Source organism: Agelaius phoeniceus, chromosome Z (genome assembly GCF_051311805.1).
Source record: "Agelaius phoeniceus isolate bAgePho1 chromosome Z, bAgePho1.hap1, whole genome shotgun sequence".
NCBI classification, from domain to species: Eukaryota; Metazoa; Chordata; class Aves; order Passeriformes; family Icteridae; genus Agelaius; species Agelaius phoeniceus.
In genome coordinates this window covers 30,828,519-30,845,791 of record NC_135303.1, presented here as the reverse complement: position 1 = coordinate 30,845,791, position 17,273 = coordinate 30,828,519, and the positions used below count along the sequence as shown (strand labels likewise).

The following is a 17,273-nucleotide window of genomic DNA, read 5'->3' as shown; positions in this document are numbered from 1 at the left end:
AATAAAGGCACTAATATGACCATAATTTTGGATGAACTTATAAAGGAAATGAATATCACCTGTTGATATTGAATAGACACAATTTATACAATTATTTCAGGAGGACTCTATTTCATCATGAAAGCTGAAAACATATACAGCATGCAACTAGCTTTCCATCTTCTCTGGTTGCTTCAGTAATATTGGGCAGAGAATATGGTCAGTATTTTACAGGCAAAAAACCCCCGTAAATACAATGGAATTCAAAGAAATATTTAGTAAATATTAAACCACTAAACCAACGCAGCTAACCTAAAAATCTACTAACTGTAAAACTCGCAGTGAATTTAATCCAAACCACTACAGTATACTCCGAAACTTCACAAAAGAAAAGTTCATATCTCCAAAAAGAGCAGCACAATACATTTTTTAAAAAACCATTTATTTCAACAGAATATTAAGATGAAGACTGAATCCAAAATGTTATGAAATTCTCTAAAATGTTATGAAATTCACATTACAATTTTTTCTGATTTCAAGGTGCTAGGAAGAGCAGATGCAAATTAAGAGTCAGACACTCTCTTATTCTGTTACTCATACAGCTCTCCACATCTAATTCAATTCCTCTAGCAATTTGTCTTGTGCTCCTGAATTTTAGAATTACCTTTAAAAAAGAACCAGAAATACTCAATTCCCTCTCCTCAAACTTCATTATCACTTCGACTTAGTACCATTTTCTCATACACACATTATGAAAACAACAGCAATAATTTAGAGCAATTTATGTCTGAAGTCAACAAGGCTGACAGGTAAGTGAATGTTCCTTGCCAGATTATTAAGTACACTTACATTTCTCCTGATGTCCTTAAATATCCTAAAGAAGAGGCCACATCCATGCACAGATTCACTTTTAAAGCTGTGATATTCAGCATTACAGTTTTGAGCTACACTATAGTCATGACCCTTTCCCCCATCTTGGAAGTGATACATGCCTCCAGAGACAGAAATACTTATAAAGGCAGAAAGACAGAACTGTTTTTCTATTCTCTGCAACAGAAGGGCTGTGATTTTCCACGCTTCTTGAGAAGGGTATATAAGCAAGGAACACTTGTTAGGAGCTCTTAGGTAAAGTGTAAAATCTGGCCCTTAAAAGTTTGCTTTCATATTTTGTCTGTTATTATCAGACAATACTGACATTTTCTTTTTTCCATTTCAGATAAATCCCCTGTATGTTCACCTTTCTCATACCAAAAGCACATAATGCCCCAACAGTACCAGAATAGCTCTGCAAAATATCATCTGTGATCCCACAGTGACAACAGGGTCAAAAGGAAACATGATTGCTGTCTGAACAGGCAGGGAGGATTTAGTTTTGCAGGCTGAGGTGTAGGTTCAGCTTGCTGGGCTAAAGAAACTCTCAATGATCACAGGCAGGTAAGTGCTCCCCAGAGGGGAGAAATGTTGTCTGTCTGGCAGGACACAGGTGAACAAAGCCAAGAGAATGATAATCTCACAACAGTTTCAAGATAACTGAAGTACGTACTTCATCTACTACCAATGCCTGCTCAAAGAAATTAAAGAAAGTGTCTTTGGATAAGGCAAGGGTCACAGACCACAAGTGTTCAATGTTTTTGGCAAGTACCTGACTACTAGCACCTTTCATTAACTAATCCATTATTGATACATTTCAGAATGAAACAGAATGACTAGTAAGATTCCAGTTATGTACAGTTCTATTAAACACCCATGAAAAAAACATCACAAAAGCAAACCAGGCACTACTCTATGGAATTTAATTTGCTGTGAAAAAGAAAATCCACATAATCTTTCTAGGGAAAAATATAGGAATGAACTTTTCATCTGAACCTAGTATTCCCCACAATACTGACTCCATACTTGGCATACACCAGCACATCTAGCACTGACTGAAGACATCCTATCTAATCCCTGAAAAAAACAGGGAACTTGATTTTGGATGAACTTAAAATCCCTTAGAGGACTACTGCAAGTATAATGAAGCACCATAAGCTGAAACATTAATATAGAACAGTATAATTTTTTCCTCATTACCTTCTGCTGGTAATTATGGAAAAAATCAAACGTAATGTACATGACCTCAATTCTGCAAATGCTTAATCACGACAGGTATATGACCTATTTCTCAGTATATCCATCTTAAAATATCTTTAAAAAGAACATATAAAAATCTCACTAGAAATTTATTTTTACTTTTATCTACGCATTTTATATACATATATATATATGAGTCATCAATAAAAGGAAAACAAGCAACTAAAAGCAAGACTTTTTGTTTCAAAGAAATTTAATTTTCCTTGTAAAACATATTTCAAAATGGTGATAAACTTCTAAAATTAAAATGCATTTTGTAAATACATTATCTATATTTCCATTCAAGTATATAAGCAGAAAATGGTTTATATATTATTAATTTGCAAAATATTTTTGTAGTTCTCTTCCACTAACACATGAAGTTGGTATGTCTTCATGTGCTTTAAGTAACTTGTATATACTCTTTAATATCTCTCTTCACTGAGAGCAAATCTTAGCATTCAAGTCCAAAAGAATCTTTCAGTTACAGCTTCTGAGGCTCTCTGTTACTGCTTCCATGGTCCCATAGGTAGAGCAATTCTGCTGCTGCTTACTGACAGAGGTACCTTCCCACATACAAAGGTAGTTAGCATCTGTTAGGAAATACAATGGAATTCAAAGAAATATTTAGTAAATATTAAACCACTAAACCAATGCAGCTAACCTAAGATATACTTCATAAACAGGAGAATCCTGGTATTATGTGGGATACCAAGCCACAGTGACAAGTACCAAGCTTTATAGCAAACATACACTAACAACAGAAACAACTTTTACCTAAGTCTCTGTACTTGTTTTGGCTGTGGTAGAGTTCATTTCCTTCCACAGTGACTAATATGGGCTGTGTTATGGATTTGTGCTGGACACAGGGTTGATAATACAGAGATGTTTTGTTATTGCTGAGCAGGGCTTACAGAGAGCCAAGGCTTTTCTGCTGTTTGTACTGCCACACTGGTGAGGAAGTTGTGGGGGCATGGGAGGCCAGGAGGAGACACAGCCAGGACAGGTGACCCCAACTCGCAGATGCTTACAGGCAAAGAGATATTCCAGGCTGCATGGCATCCTGCTCAACACATAAAGCTAGTGGAAGAAGGAAGAGAGGAATGTTTAGAGTGACAGCATTTGTATTCCCAAGTCTATTACACGTGATGGGGCCCTGCTGTCGAGATGGCTGAACACCTGCCTGCCCACAGGAGGCAGTGAATTAGTTCTTTATTTTGCTTTGCTGTTGTGAACGACTTTTGTTTTCCCTATTTACCTGTCTTTACCTCAATCCATGAGTTTTCCTACTTTTACCCTTCTCGTTCTCTTCCCGATCCTGCTGGTGGGGTAGCGAACAAGTGGCTGCCTGGGGCTTAGCTGTTGGCTTGGGTTAAACCACAACAGTCTCTCATCCTACTTAAAACACATACTCTTCTCTTTATTTTTGTACGTTATCTGTGCCTATGAGACAAAAGCAGCAGCTCTCAGGGCTGGGAGTCTGGAAGGATTGTGAATTGGAATACAAGGAACAAACCCCATAACCAAAGCAATATGAAAGTCCCTGAAGTGCACATTTTGTAGAAGGGAGATAAGAAATGGGTGCAAAAGAACAGAAACAGTTCTGTTATTTTGGTTTTCTTCTCATTGCAGCTACTAGGGGACAGAACTGGGGATGCAGCACTTGGGTGGTGTTTCAGGGTGGGAAGATGTGCATGTTTGTGTGGCACCAAACAGCAGTCAGTCACCACTGCAGAAAGACTGAAGAGGGCTCTGAAACTGAAATGCTTGAGAAATTGCCACAGCACATTAGTCTTCATGCAGGTTTCACTGAATAACAAAGGAACCATTTTTCTTCAAATAGCATACACAAAGATGTATCTCTTCATTAACTGATTGAAAGGTGTTAAAAAGACAGAAAAAAGGACTAGGATTTGTAATATCAGCACATGTGAACAAATTCAGTTCTGAAGAGATGCAGTGGAACATACCACAGTAAATTAGGTATTTTATTGCTTTGAGGCAGAAACAAATATATAATTTATTTGCATTCATGTATATAGACATAAAACACACAAACATCAAGAGAAAAGCATGAACCACTATCTCTTTTAAGAAGTCCAGTTTTTAATTAAATTACAAAAGAAGCAGGGAAGTTGTAGAAAATAATGCAACATAAGCAACTTTTTATCTAGTGTAGCAGTTGAGAAGAAAACCCTTGGTCTTAAAATAATTTTTGCCTCTTTTGAAGTCACTTGAAGTTTCCTTTTTATCTCAAGAAAAACTAATAAAAGAGTAATTTATTGGTAGTATGGGTTATGAGGCAACATAAGTACAATGTTGAAGAAAAATACATTTATGTTTGTCCTGAGCATCTCCTTAATAAGAAAGCATTCGAAACAAAAGGGGAGTTGTAGTTTGTGCTCTTATTTTATAACATTTCCATCCTTGTCTTTTTTCATAGACTTACTCCATGAAAATATGGTGTTCACCTTTGAGAAACATTTGCATGTGTTCAAAAGCCTGCTATCCATGCCACCGATTTCCCAACACATAAGGCTGAGGCACACAGAAAGCAGATTTCATTTTGGTAGCAATATTTGGAGTACAAAGTGGACAAGGACAAAGGACCAAACATAAGAAGCAAATACATTCCTTCATTTTTAATCAATATCTGGTTAGACTGGTGGGTTTCACTCATTAATCTTTTGGTAAGGGAAAAATGAAATGGATTTACCATTCCAGCAAAGTAAAATTGCAAATTAAATTTATTCTAATGAAATTGCTTACAAAGAATGCTACTTCATCATCACACATAGCTTCTGTCAAGAGAGTTTGGACTTCAGAGTATTCATTTCTTTGAGGTAATGTATTTATTGGCAAATTCTGAATCCAAAAGACCTGAAAACAAACTTTCTAAATTTTTCCTCTTACACTGTGCGTATTTTCAAAATCATGCAAATTCCACCGAAAAAGTACTGTATTTTGTGTCTAATAGCTTCAAACAAATCTGAAACTGAACTTCATGTGACTGCTGTGCTGCACTTAAATGTTCATTACATTATAACTGAGCTGGGAAGCTGGGACATACAAAAAAACCTCAAAAAATTAAAATGCCTGGAGGTTTCCAATACATTGTTTTTAATTTTTTCAGTAACTGTTGCATCTTGATTGATCTGGTATTGTACAACAGAGGAAATTAGCAATTAAAAGCTTCCATGCATCCAGCATGGAAGATCCTACAAAATCCTGTTATCCACAGGAGCAAAATTAAAAGACCAAGAGGAATCAACAAAGTGAAAAAGTGCTTTCTGTAGGCCGTGCAGAATTTGTCCATTGCCGAAAAACATGAAAACTCTGCACAGATTCCACACAGAAGAGTATTTAATGTAGGATTATAACTCAATTAAGGCAACTATTTCTCTGATCCTGTAATTCTAAGGCATTTTGCAGATGGCTATGAATCCCAGCTGTAATACAAATTTCTTTCTGTTCTCTATAATATAAACTCACATATTATGTAAAGACACATTAAATCTTCTGCCTAGTAAAATAAACTTCAAAATGTAAGTCAAAAGATACACTGCTTCTGGAGATGAATTTAAAATAAGGTAAATTAAATTAACATATACAACATTATATGCAAACATCATCCATGTATGTAAATATGGCATGAACAATAAAGCTTAATTGATACCCATGTTTACCATGTCCCAGGGCATAGGGAAGGAAGATTACCAGTCCAGCAGGTAAGTGGACACAGCATCCCACACAAGGCTGTGCACACAAATTACACAAGACTACAACTTCAGACTCCAAGTTAGCCTGGCGACTGGTGTGCTACAGGAATAAACATGCCCTTGCTCTGTTCCAATGTGAACAAAAGTGCATCTATGCTATCATTAATCATATGAGACTGGTTTGCTTCAGATTTGTCAAAACTAATTCAGCTTTGCTGAATTTAGTGACAGATACCGGATTTATCTAGACCGGGAGAAGAGGAAAAGGTTATATAAGCTTATATAAGCTTTGCTCACATAGCCAGACAAATTATATTGTTTATCCATGCCTAAACAAAAGGTCACTACTAGCTCAGGGTTAACTAAAACTTCTTAGCTAATCTCTGACCTAATTTTGACCTCTCTTATTAATTGCAGAAAAGCTTTCAGTTAGTTATGCTTACACATCCCCTCATCCCACCCCCACCCCATTCCTGTAGTTTCTTATCTTACAGATCATAAATTAAAGACAAAATATCTTTTTCTAAGACTAATTAGTACCCAATTAGCTTCATGTTATTACCTAGAGGGGAACTGACAGTAAAGACAAACATTAAGCATTTTAATCTCTTAAATGCAGGAGGCATCTATGTAGAAGAAAGGAGTATCAGAACCTTTACTTCACTTTACTTTTCCCTCCAGATCATAAAATATTTCAGAAAACCTGTAAAAATACCCAATTCTTCTGCTTCTAGCAATTCTCATTAGAAAGAAGTACATTTATATCACTGTTAGAAGTGAAAAACTAAACACATGAAGCCTAGAGGATCTATAATTATGTTAGTTGGCAGTACCCAGACATAATCATTTGTCATTGCATCATACTTCTTACAGAGCAGTTTACACTGGGCTTGTTTAATTCCTTTAGTAGCATAGTCATTGTATGTCAGAGTATGAGTATGATGTATTTACATCCACAACATCTCCCCATCTGTGGAAGACTAATTTTTGCTCAAGTAAAAGCAAAGCACCTGAGTTATAATTCCAAAAATCACAATTTCTACTTTTATTTTTGTAAGTCAGAATTGTTCAATTTCTTGTAAAAACATATGCAGACTTAATTTAAAAATTAAGTCTGGGAGAAACTAAACCTGACTGCATTGTAAAAAATATGTAAATTTACAAAAAGGAGTTCTAATTATAGAAGAAATAAAAATCTCAAAGTTAGAAAGAAGTGTCCAAATAACATGCCTTATGTTCATCTGAACTAAAGAATATCGGGAATTATGCTTTTAAAGTTTACTCTAGTTAGATACTGAAGCTAAAAAGCTCAGTAGTAATTCAACATTATTCTAACTGCTGAGGCCTTACCATTCTATCACATCCGTATTCATATTTCTTGTCTTTTTGTACTGGTAAAAGCCTCTCCAAAATAAATTCATCCAGTCATACTGAGGATCATATCTGACACCCAAGCGATAACATAAGTCTAAATTAAGTTCAGTTTTCTTCCTCTTCTCTACAGGAAATGAGAATGCTCCTCCATCATCTGAACAAAGGCACCTGGGTTACTACATAAATAAAAAAGCTCGTCCATTACTGTTTGTAACACTGGTGGATAAACTCTTGCCTAAGAACGACCTAAAACTTCTTTTATTAGAGTATAGTCAACTGTTTGGATCAAATCCAGATTCATATTCATTTGCTAGCTGCAAATAAACCCCTCTGTACAGTCAGTACAGCTTTCTTATATTTTAATATTATTCACTAGAAGCTCCATTCTTCTGAGTTTGCGTTTATTCTTTGGCATGGGCTTGTCATATAAGCCATTTTTGAGAAGATGTTCCTTGCTGTGATGGATCTGGGCACCATGCTGAAGTTGGAAAGAGCATAAAGCTTGAAGCGGATGGAGTATAGTCTGCAGAAACATGAAGGGGTGGGGGACAAAAGAACCCCAAGCTTTTAGAAAGGTATTTTAGAGACATCAATTATTATCATTTTTTTAATTCAATGACTACTTAAAAATGCTAATAAAATACAAATTGGACGATAAATGCTGTTAAAATATACCCTTTGGAGACACAAAAGGTGGACCTGAACAGAAAGAATCACAGAGCAGTCATACACAACCTGCATGGTGCCATCCCTCACTCCTTCCTTTGGAACCACTCAATCTTGACTTCAGCCCTAGCCAGATTACTGTAAGTTATGGCTTTGAGCTGACCTCAGCAATGGACTACAATCAATCACTGTGGCTCGGTCAACAAGCTGCAATAGAATAAGTCACAATAATTTAGCTGCTTGGGCTTGCACAAAAATCTCTTGAGAAAGGGTTTTAGGAAGAGAGGAGGGACTCATGATCAAGGTACCTGGACTGCAATCCTGGAGACACAACTGTGTCCATGCTTCTGCCCAGAGGTATTGCGTAGGATTAATGAAGCCACACAAACCAAATGTATCTCAAGTGGTCCCTAACTGTAGACTCTTCATTTTCTGGTTGCCTGGCTAAGTCAGGGGGGCCCCATGTGCAGATGTAAAGGTGTAAAGCAATCACATGTGTAACTGCAGTCAGCAGGAGCTGAGATTCTACTGAGAAAAATATGACTCTTAAGAGTACACAGGAAAATTAAGTGACATACTGGGTACCAAACCAGCACGTTTTTAATTTCCATGGCTCTCAACTTCAGTTCACTGTCTCATATGCTGGGAATAGCACTCAGTTCAGAGATGGTATAAAAAATGCATTAATGTAGCTCTTGGCTACTGCAATGCTTAGAGAAAACAGAAATTTTCTCTTTGAAAAGTAGGCTGGGCCAATTCTCAGTGGTAGGGGTGAATCAGAATATAAGACTGGTAACTATAGACATTAACTAAGCATTCACTGTAAGACAGAAGTTCTAGCGAAGGAAAAATATGTTGCCCTAGCACAACAAAGGACAAGGTAAATATAAAACCCCACATATATACACAAGTTTCTTGAAAATCATCTTTACTTGGAGTTCCAATTTCTGAGCCTTATTTTCTTGTGTGTCTATACACTTTGTCCAAATCTGGGTTTTATATCCAATTAATTTAATATTAAGGTGAGTCTAGTGTCATAGAGGCAGACACAGAGATGGCATTCTATATATTATGCCAGCTGCAGGAGCAATTTTTGACCTGGGCGCTTTTTTTAATAGGCAGATGTTTCATACCTAATATATGAAAATATTAGCTAGCTGATGGAGAGCAGTATGAGCACTCCAGGGTGAAGAAGAGCATGTAGGGGTACATGGATGGGCTTTAAATCTTTTTTCACAGATCATTCACTACTGAATTCTGGGCACACAGTTGAATTGCAGACTTGGCTCAGTGGTGTAAAAGTACTTGTAGGTGTTTTTCAGAGGGCTTATTAAATTGATATTACTAATGTCAGCAACAAAAGATTAAGAAGGACATTTTCTTAATGACCTCTTCCATCACAGACTAGTGGGATCACAATTTACAAGGAAAGGCTAATGTCCAATTAGTATTCTCTGACCTGGGATAAACTTAAACTCAAGAACTATTAAGTCCCAAATTCCTCCAGTGACATGTAAGAGTTGTGAGCCAGCTGGTAGGCAGACATAACCCAGTGGGTTACATTCCATGACCGAGGAATGCAGGAGATCAGAAGACATGGTTTAAAAAAGCATTAAATCTTCGAGATAGCTGTAAGGGGGAATTCAGATCATCTCTGCTGTCTCATTTTTGGAGAAAACAATTTACCTCTTTCCATGCAGTAACATACCTTATCTCCTGTCACAAAATGAATTAGGTTTTTCAGAGTTAAAGATCACTTTGTTGTGTTCACTGTTGGAGCACAACGTGAAAGAGTCACAGCAATTTGAACACTCCAGAGTTAATAAATGAAAAATTGTATCCATTGCTGCATTCCTGTTTTAGTTGGCTATGCAACAAAACTATTACAACTGTCATTAAGATTTTAACTGTCAAGTTTTACATTAATAGCTAAGTACCTTCACTGCCCCTGTACCATTCATAAAAGAAAAATTCAGGTATTTAAGTTTACATACCTCTTGTATACTCTTATTTTTTTCCAGGATGGAAAGAGCAACAGCTGCACATTCAAGAGTAGACAGACAGGTGTTTGTTGGTTGTGTACGAATTACATATTGACTGGAAATACTGGGTTTTAACTGCACCTGAAAAATAGCAAACTCTAGTAAAATAAACGGGCCAGGATAACACATGAGATAGCTATTCTCTACACCGAGCAAAACACATCCCCTTTCCCTCTGTGTTCACTCATCTTCTTTTCTTTTTGCTTTTTGGTCTTCCAAATGCCATTGCCATGCTATTGTTCAGTGCAATACACATGAGTCACCATCACAAATAAAAACTGCACAACTGTAACTGTATAATTGTGCAAAGGAAATACAATTTTTTGTTAGAGAAAGACTAAGTGGAATTTCAGCAACTGATTTCAATTGCCGTATATATATGCTATAACAAAAAGAGATTTATTCACTTATGCTTTTTTTTATTACTCTAAACACACAAAAACATGCAAGCTACAACAGCCACATAGTCATTAACATTTTCTATCTTGGCAAAATATTATTTGTCAAAGTTCTGAATCTCAGACTTCTAGAAACTATTTATTCACATAACAAATTAGGCTAATTAGATTGATTAGAACTATTTATTTAACAAAATCCTGTCTGAAAATAATTTACTGGCTCTACCTGAAGTGATAAACACTTTACGCTATCTTGAAAATTAAAGGATTTTAAGAAAAGGAAATTTAATTCAACCAATAGCTCCAAAAGCTTTTACCAAGTTTTTAAAAAGTGGTTGAAACAACACCCAATTTACACTACTTGACTCTGTGTGAAAATTCAGATATTATTCCTGTATTCCTAAGATTTCCATCTCCACATATATCTAAAATGCAATTTGCAAAACAAATAATGTTTTAGCAATATTGTCAATATTCTTAACCAAAAATTCTCAGTTCTTTTTCCAACAACATTGTAGTGCAATACAAAAAACCCAGACACATGGTTATAAAAGAGTAAGTTAATTTTCTTTTTTTTTAAACTCATCCCATGAATGAGTCTTTTATTTGTCTTTTATTTTTCTGCTTCTTGAAAAAATGAGTGAGTGATCCCCCATGGCCATAATATTGTTCCCATTTTGCCTGCCAGAAGTCTTTCACCATTCCTCACTTTATTCAATACTTTCCTCCTCCACTTTTCTTGTTTTTCCTTTTATTTGAAATATTTTATTTTCCTTCATCTCTCTTACAAGCAATTTTACCCATGCCTTAAAGTTCAAGGTATCCCATTTATAAAAGGAGAAATTCCAGACTGCTGAAGAGACATAAATAAGTCAGATGAAATTCCACTGCCTTACTTACCCCAATTTAAATGAAATTTAAAATAGTAAAATAAAAAAAAAGGAAACAAGAAAAGAGCAAAAGGCATTCTGGAAAGCACAAGCAAGTTAGCTATAAAAAGTCAATTTACTCAAATATAGGAAAATTCAGAAAAATTAAGCTTTTCTTGCCTATCTTCTTCAATTTGGCATGGAAAAACCAGAAAAGAATAAAATTACTTCAGAGGAAGAAAAAATGTAGAATGTAGACATCAGTGTAGATAATGAAAAGAAAAAGAAGATAGTATTTTCATTTTGGTTTTATGCCTTCTCTCTGTGAACATGTCTTCACCACAACAGAGTAGGAAGCCTAGTTAATTGAAGTATACAGAAAACTATGCTGGAAGAAGTAGGGACCACTTAGAAACTTCTACCTAGGTATCAAAAAACAGAGTGAACTCAGTCCATCACTTCTCCAACACATGTCTTGAGCAGCAAAGCAGACATATATTCACCCCTTTTTCTCAACAGCTGACAGCTACATTCTTCATGGAGTACATCTCCAGAGGCTAAAACCACCTGATGGAGCACCTGCAGGCCCACTGGTTTGCCCCTCCCTTGGACAGCGCCATGAGGGTTTTTTTCCTAGGAGTTAGGAATAGTTCTGTTTGCTGCTTTCTATACTTCATTCCTTGGGTCTCATGCTGAAAAACACTTGAAATAATCAACATTCCAGAGAAAGAAAAACTATCAATGATTGCAAGACAACTTCTAAAGAAAAGGGGCCTATACACTGCCACACAACCACGGAGCCAAAATGTGTGTAACTGCAGCTCTCAAACAACTGGCAAGGCACAAAAGGCAACTTTCTAGTACTGACAGCAACAGCAGCAGCAACAAGTTTCTTCTTTCCTGAGTAGAAAGAGAAAGGATGGAAACAAGTGTCCCCATCCATTTTTCTGAAAAATTACACTTTCCTTGGGATAAGATTAAAATACCATAGAGAGTGGTGGAGATCAGAGGAAGAATATGTGATCAAGACAACTGCCAGCTACAATTTTGTCTCTTAGGCTTCTTTCAGCATGCATTTTACCCTACTCTTTAAAGCAGCACAACCTAAATAAATCATCCCTAGTCACCTAAATACAGTCAGGGTAGTCTTTGTCTACTGCAAATTGGACAGATTCATCAAAGCTCCCATCTGAAACTAGATACATTTACTGAACCAATAAAACATACAATACTCCACCCATTCAGAGCATAAACTGAATGGTAAAACAAAGCAGAAACAATACAGAAACCAAAACAAATTACCATAGTTACTAAATATTTCAGACATAGGAAGATATCTTCTTGGAAAAAATGCCTAGACATATGAAATATTTACTTGTCCTCAGACTTGATTGGGTAGGAAGATGACTTATTTAATTTTTCCCCAAGAGGTCTAAACTTGCACTGCCTTTTGTGCAGTTAATAGTTTCAGATACTGTATTGCAACAATCTCATCCAAGTTTCTGCATTATCTATGTGCATTAATTCTTTATCTGTCACCTGTGTCTCTCAAATCCAGCTGAACAAATTTAGTTCAAATTTACAGAAATATTCATACAGTTAATTTAAAACAAAATCAGACTGTCTGCCTCCTACACCAGACTTCAATATCTCAGTTCAAAATGAGTATACAAAAATACCCTGTTTAAGTACATTTCAAAATAATAATTATGACATTTTAGAAGTGCTTCTCCATAAAAAGACAGATACCACAATACAACAACTTGTTTGTTTTTGCTTCAAAGTAATTTGGAGATCATATGTACACTTTGGAATAATATCAATTTCTATCAAAATACAGAAATGACAAGTTGAAAAAACAGCAGCCAGATTAATATTGCTCACAAAAATAACAAGAAAGAAGATGGAAACTATCTCAGCCAACTCAAACTAGAGAGAAATTTAGATAATCTGAATGCAATTACTCACTGGAATTCAGCCAAGACACTGAAATTAGTGTATCTGCTCTCTGTAAGTGTGAAGGAGTTTGGGGACTTAATTTCCCAGCCATCAGAAGTAGGAAGCGACACATAAAATAAAGTTTCATTTCTATCTGTAACTGAAGACTCCTGCTTCAAAAGCCTGAATTTCAGCAAATCTCACAAACTGTTACACTAACTTAACACTGGCTTATCTGCCAATGCACCATTTCCTCAGCAAATGCTACAGCCTTTGAGCATTTACAAAGGATTTGAACCACAGAAAAAATTGTGACCCTTCAGTGTTTCTTGGGGCAGAGTTTTTCTTCCTGAGCCTTCCTTGAAAATGTTCCAGGCAACTAAAGACCCAGCTGATCTTGTTCAGCTGTTCAAAATTGATAGGAGCAAAAGTGTTGCCTTGATGGGGTCAAAGACCTGCTGTTTGAAATTTTAAAAATTTAAGTCAGTAAAAACAGGAAACCAATTTCTACTTTTAAATAATAGAACTGGAGGTCTAGCAGAAAGCTCTAAGTCCTCTCCTTAATATCAGTATCTTTTTATCTTTTCTGTGTTAATTTCTTCATCACTACTCTTACCAGCTTTATCCTCACCAGCTTTACTCTCCAAGAGAACCCAACATTATGCAAAATTATACTTGAAAAATAATATATCACCAAGAATTCAAAAAAGTTAGTACATCTGTCTCATAGGGCACACTAAAAAATTCTTGCCTGTTCTACAGACATCTCAAAAAAGGCAGAGGCATAATATATTTTTCTGTGGCTTCTATAAAAAACTTAATACTTAAGATCCCTTCCTCTTTATGTTGATAGTGTCTTTTGAAAACCTGAATGTCAGCTTGGAAATTAATTTGCTTAACTTTTCAAGAATGAAGGAAGAAAGTACCATCTGTCCTCCTGCTTAACATAGGCACTAGTTACTCATATTAATAAACATTAATATGAGTAACTAGTGGTTATTTATTAATAACCACTATTTATTAATATGGACATATTAATAAATACCTTTCAGAAAAAAAATTGCCATTTCTTTAAACTACCTCAAAAGGCACCAGAAAAAACCTCAGAGAGAGTACAATCACATCTTGCTATCTTGCCCATCCTTCTAGAACCTAACAAAAAATTGCTTTCAAGGTGCTTAAGGCAGTAAGAGCATTCTCTGGAAGCTACTGCAAAAACAACCTCAGACAAAGGATGGGTGACAGGCAGGGGAAGATCTTTCACTCAGTATCCACCTTGCTTACAAGCACCTTTTACCTGTAAGCAAAAACAGTTTTCCGTATCTTACAGAAATTTCATGCAGTTAGTAAAATTAACTTTGTGCTGGAGAAGACAGGCTGAGTAAATTTAGTCTCAGCAGGCTACTGAAATTTAAATCAAGAATATAAATAAATTATCTTGTTCAAAACCCTGGCTTTAATTTAAAGTGACATCTTAAGAGCACTCTCTTTCTAAAATACTGGAGGGAATAACTGCCATGCAACTGTCACAAATGGACAGCCTGAAAAAGTAGATACCTGTCACAAAACCCTCAATCCATGAGGGCATGACTTTAAAGACTTTGATGACTGGAAAAAGGGAAACATAAGCTCCATTTTTGAAAATGGAAAGCAGAAGATCTAGGGATCTACAGAGAAGTCTCATCTGCCAGACAAGCTTATGCAGCAGATTCTCCTGGAAACCATGCTAAGACACATGGAAAACAAAGAGGTACTGGAAAGAGCCAGCATGGCTTTACAGAGGGGAAATCTTGTCTTCTGTGATGGAGCTATTGGTAGATAAGGGAGCACTGGTGGATAAGGGCAGAGCAATTGACACTGTCTACCTGTACTTATGCAAAGCTTTGGACACTGTTTCACAGGACATCCTTGCCTCTAAATTGGAGACACATAGTAATGACAGGACAAGGAGTAATGGGTACACTGAAAGAGGGAAATTTACGCTAGATATTGGGAAGAAATTTTTACTGTGAGGGTGGTGAGACACTGGAACAGGTTGCCTAAGAATGGGTTGTAGCCATTAGTCCTTGTCCTGTCATTACAGTTCCTGATGAAGGGTCCCTCTCCAGCTTCCCTGCAGGCCCCTTCAGATCCTGCAAGGTTGCCATGAGGTCTCCAGACAACCTCCCCTTCTCCAGGCTGGACATCCCCAACTGTCTCAGCCTGGCATTGTAGGGGATGTGCTCCAGTCCCTTTATTGACTTCATGTCCCTCCTCTGGACTTGCTCCTACAGTTCCATGTAGGAGCAAGTTGGGGACACCAGAACTGGACACAACCCTGCCATGGGGTCTCACCAGAGCAGAGCAGAGCAGAGCAGAGCAGAGGGGCAGAATCCCCTCCCTCGCCCTGCTGGCCACGCTGCTTTTGGCACAGCCCAGGGCACGTCTGGCTTTGTGGGCTGTGAGCACACACTGCTGGCCCATGTGGAGTTTTCCATCTGCCATCTCTGCCAAGTCCTGCCCCACAGGGCTGCTCCCAATCACTTCTCTTCCCAACCTGTGGGTGTGTCGGGGATTGCCATGACCCGGGTGTAGGACCTTGCACTTGCACTTTGTTGAACTTCTTGATGTTCCCACAGTTCCACTTTCCAAGCCTGTCCAAGGTCCTTCTGCTGGCATCCCTTGCCTTGGGCATGTCCCTGCCCCACACAGCGTGGTATCATCAGGGAGCTTGCTGAGGGTGCTCTCAATGCCACTGTCCCTGTCACCAGAAAAGGTGTTGAACAGTATCAGCCCCAGGGGACATGTATAATCCCCTTCGTTTCCTGTATGAATATTTACAAGCATAAGAAGAAAAAAAAAACCCAAAAGGAAAGAAAAAACAAAACAAAACAAAACAAAACAAAACAAAAAAACACCAAAAAAAGGCAAGAAACAAAAAAACACCACCAACCAGGAGGCCTTGCTATCCTTAAAGGAAGCTAAATAGTAAATAGATTGGCCTTCAGTGAAAACAGATAACTGAAATAAAGTCCAAGTGCACATGAGCTGCAGCTCTAACCCAAAAGGAACAGTTTTACCTCCTGTAAAAGAACACAGCATGAAGCAGATAAAAATGTCAAAAAAACGAAGAGCTAACAGACAGTAAAAGTGTAAGGAAACGAAAATATTCACAGGTAAGACTTTAGAGAAGATGCAAATGCTCCTAGGAATATCTGGACTATATATTCTGTAAAAAATAATTGAAATACCATCTGGTTATGGTCTCAGTTTCTGTAAATGCACAATTTGACCTACAACTACGGAAATAAATAATTTAATATTGCCATTAAGTTATGGAAAAATAATTATATTTAAGTACATGTCATATAGGTTATTCATGCCACTTCGTAAAATGACTATGCATTTCCAGTTAATTTCCAGGCACTGTATTTTTTTGTATTTGGAGAAGAAAAAATCTAGAAATTATTTCTGGTAATATCTCTCTTGCTCTGCTTACATTTAAAAAATTAATGTCAGCCAACAGTTCAATATTTTATGCAGCACTATTCTTTTAATAATTAATAAAAGAGGAAAGTGTGGCAAGTAAATTCAGTCAGTGTAAAGAGTATGAACGTAGAGAATGGGGTCATGAAATAAAGAAAGAAAAATTAATTAATTGTATTGTTACAGCCATTTAACTATAATTACCTGCAAATATCAGAAAATTGAAAATGAAAATTAAATACCTCAGTGTCAAAATGTAGCATCAATGCAATGATACTGTTCTTTGGAACCTACCAATTATTTTTGCTTTGTGTAATTTCTTGTTTTCTTACTGTATGGGAAGAGCAGTAGGCACTTCCTTGGACAGAGGAAAAGCAGCAGAAGAAGAAGGGAACATGAAAAGAAAAAGTAAAAGAATAAAAAAATCTTCAATTAATGTAGCTATTGGAAAGCAAATTTAATCAAAATTAAATATATTTCCAGTTTACTTTTTACGAAATGTTCTTATCCCATGAGAATATGGGTATAACGGTACAAAATTTGCAAATGCTCCTGAATTGCTCTAGCACCTGGATATTCAGACATCTTTCGAAGGGTTTGACAACAATTATGAGAGAAAAGGAAAAGAAAAAAAGCTTCTGCCCAAGTGTGAGGAATCAATTCAGTTTTGTTATGCCTCAACAATGGTTGTCAGAGGCATGTAGAAGAGAGGTT

The 17,273-nt window shown here is 36.7% G+C and overlaps 1 protein-coding gene across 2 annotated transcripts in view; it reads right to left on the bottom strand.

Moving 5' to 3' along the window:
• Nucleotides 1-297: 297 nt before the first annotated feature.
• Nucleotides 298-17,273, bottom strand: part of DTWD2 (DTW motif tRNA-uridine aminocarboxypropyltransferase 2) — a 70,754-nt gene continuing 53,778 nt past the window's right edge. The window contains exons 5-6 of one of the 2 annotated variants that reach the window (XM_077171553.1): nucleotides 9,842-9,970; nucleotides 298-2,681 (exon numbers count right to left, since the gene is read on the bottom strand). In XM_077171553.1, coding sequence (XP_077027668.1) covers nucleotides 2,595-2,681; nucleotides 9,842-9,970 — 216 coding nt within the window. In that variant the 3' untranslated portion in view covers nucleotides 298-2,594. Of the gene's footprint in view, nucleotides 2,682-6,087; nucleotides 7,705-9,841; nucleotides 9,971-17,273 lie in introns of those variants that run through there. The other variant, XM_054652686.2, reaches the window with a different exon arrangement.